We start from the raw sequence: 23,863 nt of genomic DNA on the forward strand, positions 1-23,863 counted from the left end.
TTGAAAGCTCATTTATTTTATAGGTCAGTAGGTTCTGACTAGTTTTAGTATTTGATTTGGTTTTGAAAAAAATGTTTTTATTCAACTTATAAAATTAAAGAATTTTAGTTATAAGAAAACTCTCCAAGTAAATAAGAGAAGTGTATTTATCATAACCAATAGAAAAAAATCTTTTTGAAAAAACTATGACACCCAGCAGGAATCGAACCTGCATCTCTAGGGTATCGCGCCCATGAACGTAGACCACTATAATAAAGGCGTCTTACTAATTGCGACACATTTTAACTAATGGCTTTTAATACTCTTACAATATATTTTCTCATAAATGTTTTAAAAATTATGTATGTTCAAAAATTAGATTGTTACATTCTTGAATCTTGTGAATTATTAGTTGAATAAAAAAAATAGTTAATTAAAAGAAGTGTATTCAAATTTCAAGATTGTTCTAATAGATACGACTTGGTGATTTTTTCTTTCTTGAACCGTGTCTTGAATAAAAAGTTACTTGAATTAAAAAAAAGCTATTACAATATTATATCCTTTCAATTTGGAATTCTGTAATCTTTTTGTGAATGTTTTTGAAACAATTAAGATAAAATGAAATATTAACTGAACCACCATTATTGCTAAATACTACATGATATTATATTCGAGAAGTTTCCTACCTACGCTTGTATGCACTGTACTGTGTATTATGATGGTTGTATGTTGCGAATTGAAGTTAGTTATTGAGTCTTGGCCAATTATTATGTTTTGTTACGATATTGAGTGTATATATAGCCTATCAAGATTTCCTCAGAGGCTTTCAAGGGTAATTTTACTGGTTAAGATTCTTGTTTTGATCTTTGGCATACAGCAAAAGGCACGTTTTGTCGAAAGTCACAATAAAACAACACGCGTTGTCCTGATTAAATTCCATGGGATTTTAATGATAAAATTGACTGATACGTGATTAATTATTTAACTACAATTTTAGTAGACATTGTTTTTAGATTAATATTAGTTATTATTGAACAAGTTCAATAAGTCATATGCTTAGTAAATTTTGTCAAGTAGGTAATGACCATTAGCGTATATCACAGTGATCCTTAGTTATCACTATTTGTGGAACATGTTCAGGCATTTTGTAAAAATTCAAAGAACTCTTACGTTGTTGATATAATATAATATTAAGATCTAAACCTATAAAACAGTCGTCAGTGATACACATAAGCAAAGTACTCACTATTTTTAAGTCTCGAATTATTTTACAAAATATATGATGTATTTATTACATCATACTAACTTTTTAAATAGTGGACGAGTTTGTTTAATATATATTATCTGGGATTAACCATTAGTGGAATAGGCGGATGTGAATAATACGATGATACGAATTGCCACTGTTATATGGAAGGACTAAGGATTTTTAATTGTCACCAAAATGATGCTAGTGTAAACTTTAGTATTCTCCATATTTTTGTATGGTGTCATGTATAAGGATTGTAATGCAGAATGAATATATCAATACCGATATTTCTTATTGAATACCGGTATTCGTCAAAAAATAGTATCGAAAAGAATAAGTACCTGTCAATAAATATGACTATTAAAATATATGTAAAACACTATTTTATCGTCTTTTTAAAACTTCTTTACCCTGTTACCAAAAATATTGGAAGTTGTACCTTTTTCGCAAGCCTTTTCGATTTCTGGCAGAACCCTGTATGGAAATTATTAATGTATTGTACAATGTATACTTATAAATATTTGACATTAACGTAATTAAATTCTCACAGTAAAAGCGTCATGAAAATAGTACATTGAGTATAATATAAAAATGCCAAATACATATAATTTTTAATCATAATAACACCATAATAATTTATCATCTCATTTAAAATGCATGCAATTTTAATTGGAAGATGTATCATATTATTATTTTACAGTAACAAACAAAACTCTATAACTAACTAGACAAATTGATTTTTGTATGACAATATTTTTTAGCAGTTTTTGTAGAAAACTGTCATTGAAAAATGAATATTTGGTACCTCGGCATACTGAAAGATGGCGGCTAGAAACTCATGTTTATAATTGCGTTATTTGACGCTCTATTTTGACATAGTACATATTTTTTTTATCTAAATATACTAAACTATGATTCCGCATATTTAGCTGCAATATATGAAGAATAATGAGCGTGTTCATCAGTTTTTCTTTTTGTGATTTTACTGAGGCTTTGACTGCGACTCTCTGTCATATCGCCTCTTCTCTTGTAGAAGGGGATCTGTCGATCAGGTCCTCACTCCTATTATGTTAAAATAACTTTACAATTTTGCCTAGCTCTTCCGGTGTTCATCAGTTATAGCCACTTTGTGTCATATTGCCAATGCTTTGGTTTACGTACAAGTCAATAGTCAATAATGTAGTGTAGTAAAAATACAAGTTCCACAGTATATCGTGTAAATATCTGTACATTTAATAATAACATCATATGCGTGCGTGCGATAATAGCGTGAAGTTTGCTAAAAAAATATATGGAATGCGAAATGACTTGTAGCTAATTTAATCATTAGCCTTTGTACTTTTTTTAGCTTTACGTTAATATGTATTTACGCTCCATCTATAAAGAGAATTTTCAATGCTAGTTTAATGAGATATGCCAGGAGTTAAAATATCTTGAAGATTTTTTGGTTGTCAGATAAAAAAAAATGTTAACGTGATGTTTTTAGGGACGAGTACAAGCAGGTAACGCATTAATTAGGTACAGTACCTACCTATGTAAAACAACGTCTGAGAAAAGAATATATGGAAATGATTTTTTTTGCCTTCTTTGGTAACATACGCAAATCCTGTGAACTGCATACAGCTTTACACATTATTATTAGGTATGTGATTTTCCTCTCTAGACTTTAATGTGTCAGATAGGTAGGGATTACAAAATGCATCATGGGTTTATCAATCCAAAAAGTTTGATAAACACCGACGCATATCATATCATAGCATATTTTATTTATCATATTCGGTAACAAGTTATATTAATTTCCGAATGAATGTAAGGTGGTGGACGAAATAAAAAATAATAATCGTTTTATTACATAGCTTAACCTCGTGGTTATATAAGCTTTCAACTGGCTGGTCGGATTCTTATATAAATCTGATGTACGCCCATCATGCATATTGAAGAAGGAATATGAAGAAGAATATAATTTAAAATTTAATTAAATACAATTTTATATAGGTATGTAGACACTTAAATGATTTGTGTTTGTCCTGTGACTATTTTGGTTATCGATTCTCTATAAAAGCTAAACCAAAATGATTAATTATTATGATAAAGCTTTCGATTTTATACCTTGCTACTTAATTAAATCATATATTGTTGACCAATATTAACTAAAGGTTAAAGCTCACTAAATATACAAACATGCCCCTAATTTGAAGCTTATTATCTCTTGTTATTATGTATATATTCTGGCTATTACGATGGGTTGTTCTTGATTAACATCCTGTTAAGATTTTCTTCTAAGTTAATCTTGTAATTATTCATGGTATTTAAATAATTCAGTTTTTATGAATTATTGTACTAGTATGTAGGCAGTGACATTATAATTGTATAATTTCTCAAAAGTTTCTCAGCATGACATAATATACTTAGTAAAAATTATTGGTTTGTTATATTAATGCGTAATATTCGAATTTACATAATATTATCAATATGTCTCAGGTAGATAGGTAGGTATATTTAAAAAACATTAAAAAAATATCCTTCATGCAAAGTTTCGGAAACGTTCGTTTATTTTTCGTTGAAGTATTTTTTTACTCAACGACTAATTTTTAACTTTTACACCCACGGTGGCCGCGCGGCATAAGCGTTGGACTATCACGCTGTGGGTCTCAGGTTCGAATCCTGGGTCTGGCCAAGTACACAATATATTGTTTTTCAGTTTGTGTGTGAGTCAGGGTATGGACCTAATAGGTTGAGCAAGTGGCTGACATCCATTTCTCGTAAAAAAACAAAATCTGTTAATACAAACCTCTACTCTGTGGAGGCCCATATGATCCTATTAGGATCGGCCATGGTCAAAAAAAAAAAATACAAAAGATTTAAAAATATAGCATTAATTATTATTATAAACATTGACAATTTCTAACAATCAATTTTTCTCGTTTCAAAATTGGGTGCGGTTTGAGCCCCGCTCCAGATATAAATTATATGTATTTAACCGGTTAAGTGCCCAAAGCGTCTTTGGACGCCTTAATTACACCAATTCTTATGTTAATTGATAGTACGGAAACCAATTATTTTCCGACCATGTCCGATCTTAATAAGATCATATGGGTCTCCACAGAGTAGAGGTTTGTATTAACAGATATAGTTTTTACGAGAAATGGATGTCAGCCACTTGGCCAACCTATTAGGTCCGTAGTCTGACTCACATCGAATACATACACAAATCGAAAAACACAGGATTCAAACCTGGGACCCACGATGCTATAGGCTGACGCCTATGCCATCGTGGCATACGTAAATTGAATATGTAATGATTTGATAACCAATTAACGAAGACCAAATCGGTTGTGAGTTGGGTGATATCAGTTGTTTATTCTCCCAAGGTGCAGAACCAACCTGCCACTGGTAATGCCAATTGGGAGGGCGATAACTATGTTCAACGAAATTGCTTCGGGTGTTGATATATTCCACCTACGTGAGGATGAGTATAGGTGGACGTTATTTTATAAATTTTTAAAATAGGGTCTGCTTTAGGGAATCCAATCCCGAGCCAAAATTCTGATCCCGGGATTTCGGGATTACAATTTGACAATCCCGGGATTGGGATTTTTTTCCATTGTTAATATAAAATTTTTATATTTACAAATAACATTGATAAAATCGGTCAAAAATAAATCTAGTATAATTTATACTATTTAAGACATTTATTGTTAATATTGTATACGTTAAATCTTGGAAATACACAAGTTTAATGGAGTAAATAATATTATAATATAAATAATAATGTGAATTTAATATGAGATTGCTATTTCTGATAGTAAAGACATAATGAATAGATCAGCGAGATTTAAAATAGTAAAGCAAATAATCATAGCGTACTTATGGCCTTTCCGCTTCATAAATCTAATTAGTCAGCCAAATATGAAACTGCCATAAAACTTATGATATCATGGTGGAATTACTTTGTTAAAAGTGCGAAGCATTGTTTTTTTACCAATCTTTCTCATTTTTAATAATCTATGTGAAAAAATAAAATGAATCGGCAACCTACACATCAAACTTCATTCAAACTCAGTTTATTTCTAATGTAGTTATTTTGTATTAAAAGTATTTTTTCTGTTATATTTTCCATAAAAATTGATAAAAAAAATCAATCCCGAAATCCCGGGATTATGTTTATCAATCCCGGGATTCATAGGTATCGAAAATAGCTCGGGATCCCGGGATTGGATTCCCTAGTCTGCTTAACTCATCCGGTGTATTTCCATGTACCTATATAATTAATATTTTTGTATGTACATATTTGTTTAATAACATATTATCTATCTCTTTTTTTATGTCATGTTGTGAACGTCTTAAACTTATAATTTGTAATGTCCACAATATGTAAAAATAAATAAATTGAAATTGAAATTGAAATTGAAATTAAATTGAAATTGAATAACCATTCATCGTAAATAATCTCCATTTTGTTCCGCTCCGCTTAGAAACGAAAGTTTAAATTCATTTTTATACTTTATCTTATTGTAGGTACTATTTATTAGTTTTGTGTGAATCGATGTTAAAATTTTAATTCATATAATATATGACCATAATATGTTTATGCATTTATGAACAGATTATTATTCCGAGTATCAAAAGTTTAAATAGATTGTTTGGTTCTATACGTTTATCCTGGACACAGCGGCAAACACATTTTGAAAATACCCGATATACTGGATTATTTGTTAGTTAGGGTTAGTTAAGGTTAGGTTAAGTTAGGTTAGGTTAGGTTATCCTAACATATAATCCAGTATATCGGCTATTTTCAAAATGTGTTTCCTGCTATATCCAGTATAACCGACTTGACTACCGATTGTTTAAAATATAAGTGCCTATTTTACTACATAATGTTATGTTCCTTAGTGATAACGGTTTAAAAAAACTAAATAATAAATTCTCTTCCATGTTAGACAAATAAGATCAGTTTGCTTGGAACGATATCCTGTCAAAAGCGTGGGGGATTTTATTCTACCATACGATTGATTTCATCCACGGACGAACATTTCACATGACATTGTGACGAGAGTACGATGTTCAAAAGACTTACCGGAATTTATTGGTCGCCTGCTCGCCGAGCTCGTAGAACTTAATTTCTTCGGAAAAAACATCGAGGGGTACATTGACTGGTCGCCGCAACCGCCCACCGCTCTGATAGTAGTAAAGGATTGCATCAAAAGATGGCCGGTTACGATCAAAAAAGTATTCATTCCTGCAAAAAGAGCAAACACCACAATAAGAATAATTTGAGATTGATTTTGAACTTGTTCATTGCATATCTAGATATATAATACACATTTTGTATAACAACAGAATTATCATCATCATCAGGGGCGCGATAATCAGGTGTGGGTCCTGGCCTCCTCCAACAGCTCTCTCCACCTGTCCCTATCCAGTGTGGCCGCTTTCCAATTCGGTACCCCAAGAATACGGTAGTCACTGGCAGCTCCATCCAACCAGCGAATCTTTGCCTGCCTCTTCTTCTACGCCCTATTGAATTACTGGACATCACTCTCTTTGCCGGTTCATTATCAATCATACGGTGCACAATCTTAATTGATTGAAATGCCCTGCAATCTTCGCACAGCCTGTAGAGCTCAGCATTATATCTTCTCCTCCAATTGGTGCCGTCCTTGATCGGTCCATATACGGCGGAGAATTTTTCTTTCAAAGATGTTCAGGGCTCGTTAATTTCGCAGAGTTAATGTCCATGTTTCCGATGCGTAGGTGAGCACTGGCTTTACAAGTGTCTTGTAAAGAGTGCTTTTAGTTCGGCGAGATAGTAAGCGAGATTAACAAGATAACAACAGAATATCTGATTGAATTATTTTCAACTCGTCATCAGCGACACAGCCATGATATTTCACAGTATAATTAATCCGTACCCAATGATCAACTTTGCTAAAGTATTAAAACATGACGGTTATTACATTTGCCATATATAGAGAACTCCAAAATAACTTTGCAGAATAATGGACCGGAAGTGTTGAGTTGAAAATCACACAACAAAAATGATCACATTTCATTACATGTTTTATTACAAAGAATCACTAATATAAAATTTATCAATGCATAAAATAGCTTGTTCACAAATGTAATTTAATTACTATATAATTATGTAAACATTGTTAAACAGCACGTGATATAATTCAAATTGAAGATCATTAAAATCTCCTTGTTTTCTGTGACAATAAGACGGTCTCGCCAAAATTTTGTATTATAGTATTTTAAAACAAATGCTATTTTTCTTTTACCAACGAGTAACTGTCACCATAAGAATGACCATAATTTTTTTTGTGAGGTTGGATGTTTTCAGCAAATTGAAATTTCAGTGTAGACTATCTTGAATAATGTGGGTTGGATGGTTTCTGCTTAACTACGTCCATATAATTAAACTGCGTTAAAATACCGTATCCAAATAATTAAAGTATCATGGATTTGCTTTAGTTTTGTTTAAATATTTTTGAATTTTATGTGTTTCTTTATATTATAGAGTGTTGAGTGACATGTCAACAATCGGTTGAAAATGAGATTTTGATGCATTTCATTTACTATAATATAGTAATGGCGAATGGTGAAGGTAGGCTGTTAAGATCCAACATGAATAGTACACACCAAAATTTGTCAGTCATTGTCATGTCAGTATTTGTTAGATTCAATTAAACCCTGCTTAATCTAAATCATACTATATAGAAATAGTAAAAAAATATTCGTTTATTTATAAAATATATAAAGCTATGCCATCAAACCATGCAATATTTTAGATATAGAAGAAGATTTCTTATCAATTATGGTTTGGTGCTTTAGTGTAGGTCATAATATGTATTCTTAATTCAACGAAAACACATAAATATGATTGAAAAAATTTGCATTATATAGCATATCTAAACTTGCATGGTTTGATTTAGACAGGATTTAATTGAATTTTAAAAACTAATCAGCACATATTATATTTTTAATTCAATAAAAAAATATGACTAATAAATTTTATTGTGTAGTATTTATGTTGAATTTTAACAGCCTACCTCTACCCTTCGCCACTGCATAGCATATACTAAACCTTTGCTATGACAAGTCCAAAACGTGCACAAGGCATTAGTATTTAGTAGATTAGTTATATTGAGAAAACAAAAATTATGTTGAAATAAATTATGAATAATTCCAAATCCTAATATTGCTCACCTCTAAAACTAATTTTTATGAACATGTCACTATTGTGTAGACAACCCTCGTTATGTTGAATAATTTAATTATTGTCGGGTGGTGATTCGAAAGTGAAAATTTTCCACAATTCTGTTACTTCAATTATAAGGAAGAATATTAGTATATATATATATTTAAAACATTGCATAGGCGTATTATATATAATTAATAAAGTCGGGTGAGCTTTATGCGGCATATATTTTGTTTGCCTCGACTGAAAAAGTTATGTTGTTAAAATAAACCAGTCTACTTACAGGGTCCAGATGTATGATGCGACTGACTACAGTAAAATTCGTTGCTTATTAGTGTAAATTATAAATTTTATATAATATTATATATATTATATTATATATTATTCGATCATGTCCGATCCTAATAAGATCATATGGGCCTCCACAGAGTAGAGGTTTGCATTAACAGATTTTGTTTTTACGAGAAATGGATGTCAGCCACTTGCTTAACCTATCAGGTCCATACTCTGACTCATACATAAATTGAAAAACAATATGTTTATTTGCCAGATCCAGGATTCGAACCTGGGACCCACGACATTTTAGGCCGATGCTTAAGCCGTGTGACCATTACTGGAGTAATAATATACAACAAACATAATATAATGTCTGATTAATAAGCATTGGAAAATATTGATTATTGGCAGTATAACGTACTACGCAATGTGCATTAATTATATAAATGATATTAATTTTTGACAGAATGTCATTTACAACATTAATAATGTGTCACGCTGAAATGGAAAATATCCTATAAATCCATCGTCTATAATATGTAGCACTTTATACAGAGCGTAAAACCACTCAGAGTTTGGCAAACTTTTAAAAGAGATGAACCAAATATGATTTTTTTTTCAATTACATATTTTAGGTCTCTTTTCTTTTTTTAAATTTATATTTTTTTAAATAAAGTTAGCAGTCTTTTGAATTTGACAATGTGTAAGTCTACTTTAGCCCTGCTAAGTAAAAAGACAGTGTTTTTGATTTTAGTGAAACGGAAACCAAAGTATTAAACTACTGTTTCCCTTACATAATATATGAGAAAAGGTAGTTTAAAACTTGGGTTCTCATTTTACCAAAACTACAAACATTGTCTTTTACTTTACTTGGTAATTTTAATTACTAGTTCCACAACTTTATATCGTAATAAAAATTAAATCAAACTACCTACATGTCATTTTTTTAAAAATCTTTAATAGTTGTTTATTAGATCACGAGTCACGATTTGCCGTTCCCTGCCATCAATGGTTCAATATAGATTTATTGTAAATTTTGAACAGCTGGGTTCCATTAAATAAATGTGAAAAATGTTGTTCCAGAATTATATAAAATATCATTCATTGATAATAAATATCATGCGATGTAAGTTTATACTTACTTACTTAAACAACGTTTTTTGTTGTTATAACAAAGTAGAATACTGAAGTATTTATGTCATTCTCGGACTTTCGTCAGAAAAATGTATTTTTTGATAATAGGATTTTATGTTTTATTAAAAATATTGCTACTGGATTAAACAATTAATACGCTCACAGCAATTAAAATCAGAGATTATAACAACTAACTTATTTGAACAATTCACTATTCAGTTATTTTAAAGTAAAAATTGATAGTGTTTTTTTTTAGAATACTTAAGCAGTTTTATAACTTTGTCAAGGTAAATAGAAAATAAAAAAAAAACTTTGATTTACCGGAGTGGGTCGAAATATCTAATTCGTCGAGATGGGTCCCCAAGTAGAGTATCAGGAAATTGATTTAGTGTCCGCAGTTGTGTCTCAAACCGTAGGCCGCTCACCTGAAACAATAGAAACACACAAACCATTACAAATAATTGTAAACATATTTTAATTTTAAAATCATCATATTATTAAGTAAAAAATCGGTATGTGTACTTATGTGCGCGCGTTAGAAGTTATACTTCTTTGGCGTAACAAAACAAAAACAAAACTTGTGGTAACCTAGATTCTTCGACTAGTTCTTAATTATCTTGTTAAATAATTACAGACTCAAGAAAAAGGACCGCATTGGAACGTCGTTGGTTTATTTGTATACACTTTAACTTATATCACTAAATTATAAAATTATTTATCATTGCTTTTATTTTTAAAGTAACAACTGCTACTGTGACGTTTAATAGTTTGTTTACGTAAGGAATTGCAAATGGCCGACAATAATAAATTCGCTGCCTAGGCAACGGAACAATTCTAAACTATAATATTATACTGTATAATCGTCACGATTGGAGTATCATACTGCGGCGTAATGGTAGTGCGTTCGGCTGATAACCAAACAATCGGTGGTTCGAATCCAATCGAGTGCGTTTGTTACAATATGTCACTCGGCAAAAATACACTCTGATATAATTTTCCAAACGCGCCTAAAGAAGTATAACTTCAATAACGTTTAGTTTAATAATTATTATTGTGACGGTAGTGTTTGATAATTAAGTAAACTAAGTAACAATGTTTTACTGACAGTTCTTTAATATCTAGTATTATTATTTTGCTATTTTTAGAATACCCTTCCGCAATTCCATATATTATACTGTTTTATTATTACATCGCTGACATACTACGGTTAAATTTATTACAAAATCTTAATATATCAAAAATAGCGGTTATGTGTTTACTCAACAGAATCTCCAAAAACAAAAGTCACCGCACACCTCTGATACATTATCTACTGCGAATAAAGCTTCAGTCGTGATTAATATGAATATACTTATATAATATTATCAGAATCTTTTGTTAAAAATTAAATTTTTTATTTCGATTGACGAATATAATATTAACATATTATATACTATTAATACGATTTTATAAACAGTAACACACACACACTTTAAACGCTAAATAAACAGTATTGGTGCGTATTGTTACCTATAATTAGTATAGTAATATATGTGTGTAATACGATATAGGTAGCAAATTAATTAGCTAAATACGATATGTCTCGGGAAAATTTACTACACGTTTGGGATCTTTGTTATAAAATAATAAGATGGTTTCTAAATATTCATAAACAAAAGGAAGAAAACAATGAAAGAAGCTTCTATAGAAACTCAGCCATATAAATTTTAATTCATCAAAAGAAAATTGGCCACAAAAGGTATAAATTAGATGCTTGATAAAGCCCAAATGGAATCAAACCCGAAAAATATAAAAGGTTATTATTATCTTCTACGTAAATTTTCCTTTTTTTTATAGAAATTTAAAATTCTCTAAAAATTTACCCCACAGTGATGAAACGAAGAATTTCAAAAAATGAAATGTTCACATAATATTCAATAATCATTAGGTTAAATTTCTTAAACACACATTCACATAGATTTTTGTTAATTTAATACTAAGATTAGTATTATTATCACTTGAACAGACTGGGGTATTCAAAACTGGAGAATTACATCTCAGGATATATAGATGTGGAGAATTATCCCGGAGACGGCCGTGGTCCATACAGGATTGTAAAGACAATGATGATGAATACGTACAATTGTACACACTGTCATCTATATCAGCAGTCAGGTACCAAATTACTTTTTGTAATGCCATTGAAATTTTATCAATAATATTCTAACGAATAAACATAACAAAATGAAGAATATAAAAAAAATACGTTCAAGGTATAGAAAATAAAATTGGATAGGACTAATTAAATTTCCTTGAAGCATCTACCGTGAGTCAATATAATAAGTGTTTTTTAATAATGTCTCGTATTTTTCTATTTCAATAATGTTATACAAAGATGTCCTTGTGACATATTTTTTTAATGCAATATTCTGTACTTTTCCAAGACAGGATGAAGTGTCTATCTCCTTCTTAGTTTTCTGTTTACCTCCAGGTAAATAAATAAAAGATTATATAAGACAATATTTTCAAAGAAACTGCATCAGTAGTGGGGGGGAATCAAGGTTATGCGAGCAGCTCCCGGGGAAAAATAAAACTTAGCTATATATATAAACAGGAAGTAAATCCCTACAATGATTTTGTTTGACGAAGGTGATAGAGAAATATAACGTTTTCAACATTTTACGATCTACATTTAAAACATAATTATGAAACCTGTAACCTTCTGTAGGTATGCATTATATATTTATTTGTTGTTATTATTATTGTATTGTGTATTATTATAATTTAGTTAGTAAGTATATTATATTAGATTGGATGAGATGGCTACAAGAGAAAATTCCAACCTCATAGTATTTCACAAGATATATGTAATGTAATGTAATGTAACATTCTAATTATTGAGCATATTATAATTTTTAAAACACTTCTGAGAAAATATATTATAACCGATAGAAAAAATCTTTTTGAAAATAGTGGAATCGAACCTGCATCTCTCGGGTATCGCGCCCACGCACATATACCAATATGCTAAAGGAGTCATACTAATTAATTGCGACAAATTTTAACTAATGACTTTTTTAATACTCACTGAAGTGCTTACAAATTGAGCTACTAATGGCGATCGGCTTTTGTATTTAAAATCAAAGTAGGTATTCTTTTCAATTACTAACCGACGTCACGGATCACTCCAAGATTATTTTTGTTGTAACTTACTTGAACTTGTTAATAATTTTTAATTAACTATTTCTTTTATTCAACGAAATTAGTTTAAATCTTTTCAAGAAGTTTTTTCTGTTGGTTATAATATATTTTCTATTAAGTGTTTTCAAAATTTTGTGTGTTCAATAATTTGAATGCTATATTCTTAAATCTTGTGAATTATTCGTCGAGTAAAAACTCACAGTATTTAGTCAAAAGCTAATAATGATAAATGTTAGTACGGTTTAAATGAACAAAAAATATTCTTGTTTACTATTATGATAATTCAGGAAAAATTCTGGTAAGCAACCATATTTTACAAGACGATTTTGTTAATTATTGACTTAATAGAATTCCATTTTAAAACTGATAATATAAATTGTATTGAATTCTACAATTAGACAAAACGATCTCTCTCTCTCTTTCATCATGTTACTAGTCAATAATAATACCTACTTACTTGAAAAGTGTATTAATTTAAAACAATCAATTTAATTTCTTAATTAATTGTTTTCAATTAATACGGCTTCCATATAAGTAGATTCTTGAATAGTGAGAGGGTGAGAGAGATAGAGATCATTATAATAATATATGTTTCATATTTAAGCGTAGTTAAGTCGTTCCTTTTTGTCGTAAGTAACAATAATTAAAAGATAAAAATAACTTTTTATATACCGCGTTTTTAAATGTTCTGTTGAATCATATAAACTTGACAATTCTATGTATTAATAAATACTTTTTTTTGCACTTGATAGAAATACTGAATAAATATAGAATACTGAAATGTCATTCTGACAATTCATATTGATTTCCATAGTAACCCCCATAGCAACCAATAATAGTGTTTTATTTTTTACGAATTTTTTCCAAAATATCTTTCCATACAAAACAGAATTAACTGAAAATTAATTCAATTCTGCTTAAAGATGACTAAAAGTATTAAAAAAATGCATTGTCATCGTGTTCTGATATATTCTAAAAGTTTCAAATGTCTAGCTAGTCGGAAAGTTAGTTAAAAATCTTCAATTGTCCAATACAAATCTTTTACGAACAAGAAAAAAAAATACTGGACAAACAAGAATACGAACTAATAAAAACATTGTAAAATAGCTATCGCCTTAAAAACGTCCCGTAAATTTTAATATAGTTTATCATTATTATAATTTGTAAGGTGGTTTTGTGTTGAAATTTGACAACGTGCTGAATTTACACTGTACCTATAGATAGCAAAGAAATCATTAAAATGTACACTGCTATCAAAAAGAATATAATAGTTTAAATTTTAAGCAAGCATTAATAACAATAACTGTAGACTGCATTCAACCATTGTTATGGTTTCCGATTGAATAAAACGAACATCATTGTACCATATTTATTCAGCCAGGATATATAGGTAATATTGTTATCTTCGATAGCAAGCCTTTATTGAACGACCTTGTACCTACGTAATCTCGAATGCTTGGCTGTATATCCAATTTAATAATGCTGCTCATCTTTGTAGGAATAATATCGGGAAAAATGTGCCAATGCCAGAGGTACGATTTCTGTGGAAACTAAGTCTTCGCCGTGCCCTTTATGGCTTGGAATAAACACTCTCTTCAAAACAACAGCTTTGTTATTATTGTTCAATGCAAGCACCGTGGCTGTTCGTGATATATATCATAATAATAAATAGATAAATATATTTAAAAAAATATATTTTCTTTAGTTATGTTATAATGTTTTTCATATAATGAATTATATATTACTACTTAGTAAATTTCAGAGAACATAATATTATTGTGTAAGTGATCATATTATAATATAAAATATAAAAAGCCTTTTATTTCTTAATAAAAAAATTAAATAACGGTGGATTGACTAAATCTATGATTGTATTTTCTTACTTTTTTTTCTTTTTCTATCTAGTTTATTATAATATTAATTAATATTATTTTAATATTTTTGTATAATACATATAATATATATTATTTTTTTTTATTTTGTATATAATATTATTAAATAATGTTTATATATTAAACAGTGATATCTAACGTTTATATTAGCATATATATTAGCTTGTGGACGCGCTAAATGACCCGCCCATTTTCATTTAAGTCTTTGAGCATGATTAGAGCGTCTGTAGCTTATTTTTTTTTTTTATCTTTTGTTGATATTTAGCATACTGCGTTCTATATCGAGTTGGCAGCTGATGCTATTGTTCTTTACTCTGCTAGAGTATCTCTAGGTCTGATAGGCAAGTTATCATATATTGACTATTTATTTATTGCATTTAATTGAAGCAAGTGCATTGGTATAAAATGTCGATAAGATTACTTCCAGATATCAATAGAAAACTTTTAAAAATATTAAAACCATTAAACCAATCAAAGAAAACAAGTACGATAGTCATTGCTTTTGTTGATCAAGATAGTGCACGTTTCAGTTTCTATATTAGAAAATAAACTTCGAATTACTGTAGCATGTTATATGAAAGAGTTATCAAGAAAAAATACTGTAGTTCTTTGTTACTGTGTGTGAACCGTTATTGGTTTTATAGAAAACAGTGTTAAAAATAAACCAATATTTCTTAGTAATGTTTGCAATCGATTCAAATGTCAAAACCATGTGGCTTAATTTGAAATAATATTGAATTTCTGATTTTCCTGTCAAACTTCTATGCCAATAGCATGCAATATGATAATCGAACCGTTTTATCCTAAGTTTGCTAAGTTGGTTGACTTAGTCAATATTTGTTTAGAACACATTTTATAAATTATTGACAATTTGCAAGTATAATAATGTATTATATAATGACATTGTTAAAACTTATATACGAGTACGTCATGGGTATCGATTGAACCTTCTACAAATAGTAAATACACTTCGATATCTAGAAATAGTAGACAAGTTTATATATCTGGGATATTAGTAGAAAAGGTGGAGGTGAAGCAGAATTAAGAAAGTTGATACAGATTGCAAACAAATGTGATTGAAGAAAATTAAGCTTGTGCAAACTGTAGTGTATCTACTCCATATTTTTCAACGGTGTTGGGTCATGAACACTTAGAAAAAGAGAGCGGAAGTTAATTGATGCCTTGGAATTGTGATGTTGGAGCTAAATGTTTTAGAGTTTTAGAAACTACAATTTAGAAGAGATCTTTATTTAGCTACGTATTTTTTTCGACTTATACGACGTATAAATGAGAACTCTAGCATTCTGGGTAGTGTTGACTTGTGTGTCCCTGATAGCTATCTTAGAAATAGGTAGCATCAGCTGTTTATTTTCTCAAGGTGTAGAACCAACCTGCCACTGATAATGCCAATTGGGAGGGCGATAACTATGTTCAACTAAATTGCTTCGGGTGTTAATATATTCCACTTGCGTGAGTGTGAGTTTAGGGGGATGCTATTTTATAAATTCTTAAAATAGGGTCTCCTTAGCAAACTCGGTGTACTTCTTTGAACTTCTATAATATGGATAATTGTATTTTCACTGCTTTTGTATGTTTATATAATGTCCTCTTTTAAGCATTCGGAATCAGCATTGGAATAATCTAAGGTGTAAGGATCAATTGAATCGATATTGGGGCGATAGCATGTCAATTTACGTGTAACATTAATCAAGATCAAGGAAAAAAGAGAATTACAAATTAATAAATATCTATTCACAGAATATTCAACGAGTTGAAATAAATGCACATTTAAAATATTAATACTAGGTACTAATACGCCTACCTTCCACTGTGCCTAAAGCGCAAAGTTTTCAACCAGTGTGTGCTTCCCGTGATTACATATGCGTGTGAAACATGGACCCTAAGTAAAAGAATGATCCAGAAACTTAGAGTAGCACAAGGTGGTATGGAGAGGTGCATGCTGGGCATAACGCGAAATGACAAAAAGAGGAATGAGTGGATAAGGAAGCAGACAAGGGTTTGCGATATAATAGAGTTTATTAAAAGCCTTAAATGGAGATGGGCTGGACACATAGCTCGAAGAAGTGACAATCGCTGGACAAATCTAGTCATCCAGTGGTATCCAAGAAGTACAAAACGTCCGCGAGGTAGACCTAGAGGCCGCTGGATCGATGAAATGATAAAGTTCTGCGGAAGTACGTGGCAACGCAATGCACAAGACCGAGAGAAGTGGAAGCAGCTTGAAGAGGCCTTCATCCAGCAGTGGATAGATTCAGGCTGATGATGACTAATACGTCTAAATACTAATATATTATATATTCTATAGGGGGGCGTAATTTTTGCTGCGAGTAAGTTAAATTTATACAGTTATTTTAATAAAACTGTGTTATTTTCCTCCCGATAAAAGTAATTTTTAAGACGCAAGAAATTTTGAATGATGCCATTTATCACTGGCAATTAAGAAAACATGTTCAGTTTCCTCCATCTGTCAAAAACTTTCTCCAATGAATTCGTTTCAGGGATTCTGTCTCTTCCTGCATATGCCATGTTAAGGTCTATCGACTGTTATTTTTCCTTCCGGTCTTTTCATGAAGCCTCTTAAGTATCATCCTTATTTGAGGCTTGATCTAACCAATGGAGTCGCTCTATTTCAAGGTGTGATTAAGAGTAAGATCAAGCGGATCATTATATAACACGCACAGATCGTGGTGATACCTTTATTGCATAAGCGTTGAATTTTTTTTCAGAATATATCTAGAAGGCTCAGCAATGCTATCATAAAACCGAAAGAAACATGCCGGAATCGAGACTTTTACTTAGTTTGTGGCCATATAAAGTAAAGTTTGTCATTATATAATAATACATTCATTTAATGAATATTGATTATATATTTTTTGAATTAGTTATCTAACATACAATACTTCTACGAATTATTAAGACTTCGGATGACATAGTAGATACAAAACTTGGTGTCGCATAAACCTCGATTGACAATGGAAACTCAGGCTTTGGAGTAAGTTTGGTAAGTCAAAAGAAAATACTGGTCTCGTCGACATTTTAAAGATGGTACCATGAAAGACTTAGTGGCCGAAGTAGACTTTGTGGTATTGTTTCTGTTATGAGGCTATAAAGAAAATAGGCCAAAGTATGTGGATAGATTTTCACCATAGGGCATCATTAGAAAAGGGAAATGGAGTAAGTCTGTTCTACCATCACCACGAGAGGTGCCCTAGTTTGTAGTCTCCTTTGACGAAGAATGATCTTAAGTTAATACTGAGGCTAAGAACAGGGCACACAATGGGCAAAAGATTTGATGTCCTCATGGGAAGAAGTGAATTGCAACTTTGCGATGAACGTCATGTTTTAGAGGACATTGTACATATAGCACTACAATGCCCTAAATATGAACTTCACAGAGTACAGCTGCGAATTGCGGATATCTATGAGAATGTTGACGAATTGAAGGGTATCCTGGCGGTGGGTAAGACGGAAGAGCTAGGCAAAATTGTAAAGTTATTTAACAGAATAGGAGTGAGGACCTGATCAACGGATCCCCTTCTAGAAGAGAAGAGGCGATATGACAGCGTGTCGCAGTCAAAGCTTCGGTAAAATCACAAAAAAAAATTGACATGATTTAAAAATCTATGCTGTACTTATTTGAGACAGAAATGAGCGCAACTATTGATCGAATATAATATGACAAATCCCATTTTAGAAAGTTATATACTTATTCGAATAATAAGATCTAGTATTTTTTATACTTTGACAGTTTCATTTATCTGTGCATTAAAATTAATCATATCATCCATTATGACACTCGGGTCACGTATTTTTAGATACAATGCAAAGTCACGACTCTTAATTTTATTCTGTGTAAATAGGGTTGATACTTCTTGATAACGATATAGATATTTAAATAACAGAAAACCATCATCAGATTCATCGTTACCATTTTCAGAAGTTGTACACAAAACAAAGAAATTAAACATTTTCGTTGACGTATGTTGATTTTAAGAAAATGGAAACTGCCGTTTTTGTTTCTAAAGTCTTTAAATTAATTATAGAAATCATCAAAAAACATGTTTATTAAAAAAAAAATTACGTGTCAGCAAATTATCAGATTTCGTATCACTACGATGGAAATATCAAGGTTAAATAAACCATTAATGGTTAAAAATATCTTTGATTATTAATTGTTAAGTGAGTAATTGTTGACTATTCATTGTTTTAACTGAGTGAAGTCTACATGCAAAACTAAGTATTTGATTGAAGGCAAATCATATTTTACAAAGGTAACAGAATATAGATAGCAAATAATTACGTATACTCGTAATTGCTGTACGAATATATAACTTTTAACATTGAAGAACGTGCAGGTGTTTTAATTGATTTAACAAGTCTATAATTTTGTACCGTATAATACATTAAGAAATCAAGTGACCTTTAGTGAAATATAGTACTAATCCAAACCTTCAACTTGAATATAAGTAATAAAGAGGGGACATTTTAATGAATGCTATTTTGAGTTATAAAGTGCAGCCTTCTTTTAGATTCCTGTCAGTCTTCTACATAAATGATTAAGTCGGTTTGAAATGCTTTTATCTGACAAGGGTTAAATATAAAAAAATAAAAATGTACTTACGTTAATGACCACACGCTCGCAGAAGTCGTGGTCATGAGGTATTGGCTCAAACTGAGCGACGTTAGATAGCTGCGGGTGCGGCCCACCTCCATCCTCGTCTTGACTGCTTAGCTTGGGAAGCGACCTGAAAAAGAAGAAGAAATAACAATGTTAATAAATACTATTACAACAAAAATTCATTTACAATCTTTTACATAACATAAATGTGTGATAGAAACGGAAAGACATTTTGAATACAATCCCTACAGAAGAATACTTTCAAAAGACGATAAAGAGATCAATGGAAATAACTAAGATAAATAAACATTATGTACCTAGTTAAGAGTACAGTTATTTTAAGTTATTGCATAACTTTACTATTAAAATATCAGTTTTTTTTTTAAATATTGTCTCTTATGTGAATATAATCTTTAAGTACTATTTATAAATACTTTTTTCTGTTTGAATGTCGCTTTATATTGACGGTGAAGGTAATCGTCTAAAATTTTAAGATTACCTGTCGATTTAAAAAAATCTTCAATTTATATTAGAAATGTCCGGTTGCTTTATTTAAAGATATTTTCTATTATTGATTATTAAGTACTTATCAATGCATAAGTAATACACACAATTGTATATTTTATTACGTTAAATCCACTTAACATTTTAATTGCAAATTAATTATCAGGATTAAGTCAATTTAATAATAATTGTACATCAGAGCCTGCGTATTAATAATTGTACGCAGAAATTAGATCCAAGTGCAGATCTTGTAAATAATTATTCAGTATATTCTTGAAAAAAACTTAAAATTCCGACGACCAAATAAAACGAAAAGTCCACTGATATCACGTCGCTAAAAAATCTTATATTGCGTTTTACTGAAGGTTAGACATACGATACACTGGCTTCCAAATATAGATATTAGGTATATTTATGATTATAGAAAAATGTATTTATAAAAAAAAAAAAAACTCTTTTTGTAACCAATAAAAATGGAAAAATGTTGTAAGCAACTACAAAATAAATAATATGACTATTTTGCGGGTATAATGCCGGGTCCACAATGGCAACATGTCGCGCGACAACCTCGTTAAATTTTACGATAATTATCATACTTATCGTAAAATTTAACGATGTTGTCGCGCGACACGTTGCCAGTGTGGACCCGGCATAATACTTTCCCTTTGAATTAATTAATTAAACTTCCGGTAATTATATATTTTATTTTATAATGGATTTAAGTTTTGTATTATTCCGTTTGAGTTGTTTTTTTGCGACCCGGGTTTCGCCTTTCGGCATCCTCGGGCACTATGTACACTCACCAAAAGGTAAATACGCACTGACAACGAGTGCATTTAATTGTAACTTATATAATAAATTAATACAATAAACTAGGTAAAAACTCTAATACCTACCTATGAAGTAAAGGATTTCAATAAAAAATATAACAAACGAATTATGAATAGTTGAAGTGTTTGTAAAAAAAACCCTATCTTATGACTAATAATACACTTGAATAACGTATTTTATTATTTGTATCATTTATTGTAAAACAGTAGAATAATACAATGTAAAATTAAATTACGCATTGTTCTTATTAATGATAATATTATTGACATGTTTATATAATTTAGATTTACTTTGTTATAAATAAGAATATCTACCCAATACGATAGCCGACCCTGAAATGAATGCACTTGGAATTGTAAGTTTTTTTCAATTTTCAATTCAGTGCAACTGCTGTGAAATGAATAAAATATAATGAAATATTAATTTCTCATTTCCGTCCGACCGTATCTCTCGATTCTGTTATAGACCATGAATAAAACACGAGATAAGGAATAAAATGTATTACATTGGATAATGCAATTCAATAGAAACTGTCTATAAAGAAAGGATACGACAAAATTGTTCAAATAATCTACCATAGAAAATATATAGATATATTATTAAATATGAGTTTTTTTATAAATAATAATTTCATTATTTTAATGTTATATTATAACAGAAATCTATGATGAGTATCCAGTGTTTGTGAACAAAATGAGGAATTTTTGTCCATGCATTATTTTATAAATATTTATCAATGTAATTATATTACTGATACGGTAGTTAAGCGCAAGGTGTTAATTTTTTGGATCAGGTATGTATCCGATGTTTTTTCATATTGTCACCTCAATAATACTTCTTTTGACCATGTCCGATCCTAATAGGATCATATGGGCCTCCGCAGAGTGGAGGTTTGTATTAACAGATTTTATTTTTACGAAAAATGGATGTCAGCCACTTGCTCAACCAATTAGGTCCATACTCTGACTCATGCACAAATTGAAAAACAATATGTGTACTTGCCAGACCCAGGATTTGAACGTGGGACCCTCGACACTATATACCGATGCTTAAGCCACGCGGCCATCGTGGAACTACAACTAGATAACTTGATTTTCACTGTTTTTGAAATAGCTATTGAATATGATTATATCCCTACAAAATGATACAACTAGGTAAGACAGAAGTTAATCGAAACTATAAAAATTGTTTGAAAATACACGATAACTTTAAAACAATAAACGCATTAGATAAATAAAATAATATATTATATACAATATTTTTTTATACAATTGGACATTATTTAATTGTTTCCAAGTAGACAATTTTATTTTAAATAATAATTATTTCCTAGATTTATGTTAATCAAGTACAGTTTAAATTTTATTTTCCAGACAATGACAAAATCAGGTTTATCTAGTTGAAGTATTGAGGTGCCGATATGTATAATATTAAGTATAGAAAATAAAAATAATAATTAAAATTGTACATACATCATTTGAAAACATCTCATGCCAAATACCCACTAGAAAACATACGATACACGACGGGACTTGAACCTGTAACCGCTGGATTTGTGTACTTTTCCAATTATGCTACGACAACTTTAACAAGTAATCCTTACATGAAATGGTAATCAAATTTAGTTAAAATGTTGACTATAGGTTATTGTATATTAATTTAACGTATATATCAATTAAATGTCTTGATTACTAACCACGGATCATTCCACTATCTAGTAAGTAAATGCATGTCTTCAAAGAATTATGTATGCTCAATATATAATGTAATATTCTCAAATCTTGTGAATTATTCATTGAATAAAAGAGATAATAATTATTTATTCAAATAAAATTGTCTTAAAATAAAATTATAATTCTTACATCCATGATTCTAGGTTCTGGAGTCTAGGCCACTGTGGGTAATCGAAAATCAATAAAACTTTTCAAGGTAAGGAAAGTGCAAATGCATTATTTAATTAAAGTTTTAAAAGGCATGAACGAGTATATGCGAATGATGGGTATGGACTCAAGGAATCATTAAAGGTAGATCATTAAAGATGTATTTGAAGCAAAGCCTTGAGGAAAATTATATCGCAATTTTCTCACGGTTTTCATTGAAGTTAAGGAAAGTACAAACATGTTGTAAATAATATAACAATGAATACATTAGAACATACACATACAGTCAGAACAATCAACAATAAGTACATGTTTATTATTCTTTAATTAAAACTGTATATTATATTGATCTATATAACATATATATATCTATATACAGACACAGATGACGCAATCGATTCATCATATTAAGCGGCCTAGCAACAGTTTTAATCTGCTATAAATGATGCGTATTTCTCACAAATTGAAATTGCATTGAAAATTTCTTGCAGCTCAAACAAAGAATCATATTGTGCCGTTTTCGGTAATAATTATTTTACAACGTTTTTATTAACTCGTATTCTTGTTTGTCCGGTGGTTGTTTTGTCCGGTACAAATCTAGCAATCGATTTTTAACTAACTTCCCGACTAGCTAGACATTTGAAACTTTTAGAATATATCAGAACACGGTGCCAATTCTTTTAATACTTTTAGCCATCTTTAAGCAGAATTCAATTCATTTTCAGTTAATTCTGTTTTGTATGAAAAGTTATTTTGACACCATTATTGGTTGTTAAGCGGATGGTCTTAGCAATTAAATTATTAATATATACGTGCGTTACTATGGAAATCAAAATGAAATGTCAAAATGACATTTCAGTATTCCATATTTGTTTGTTTTTTATTTACTTCATAATATCAAGTACAAGTTTGAGCATATTGAGTATAATAATTCAACAGAAAATTTAAAAACGCTGTATATAAAAAAATCTTTTTATCTTGTAATTATTTAGAGTGAGTTAGATGTGATTTTAGTAAAGAGATACATACATTGATATATTTTACTAAATGAGTTAGTTGTTAATTGGAATTTATGAATTTTATTTAATTTTTTATCGT

The 23,863-nt window shown here is 30.1% G+C and overlaps 1 protein-coding gene across 2 annotated transcripts in view; it reads right to left on the minus strand.

The window, feature by feature from the left end:
• Window positions 1–23,863, minus strand: part of Sh (Potassium voltage-gated channel protein Shaker) — a 113,787-nt gene that overhangs the window by 89,598 nt on the left and 326 nt on the right. For both annotated transcript variants that reach the window (XM_085940258.1, XM_085940254.1), the window contains exons 2-4: window positions 19,554–19,677; window positions 10,161–10,264; window positions 6,306–6,467 (exon numbers count right to left, since the gene is read on the minus strand). In XM_085940258.1, coding sequence (XP_085796384.1) covers window positions 6,306–6,467; window positions 10,161–10,264; window positions 19,554–19,677 — 390 coding nt within the window. The remainder of the gene's footprint in view (window positions 1–6,305; window positions 6,468–10,160; window positions 10,265–19,553; window positions 19,678–23,863) is intronic.

The sequence above is a fragment of the Rhyacophila brunnea genome, unplaced genomic scaffold (genome assembly GCF_057557595.1).
Source record: "Rhyacophila brunnea isolate RB1 unplaced genomic scaffold, BYU_Rbru_1.0 scaffold_1, whole genome shotgun sequence".
Taxonomy (NCBI): Eukaryota; Metazoa; Arthropoda; class Insecta; order Trichoptera; family Rhyacophilidae; genus Rhyacophila; species Rhyacophila brunnea.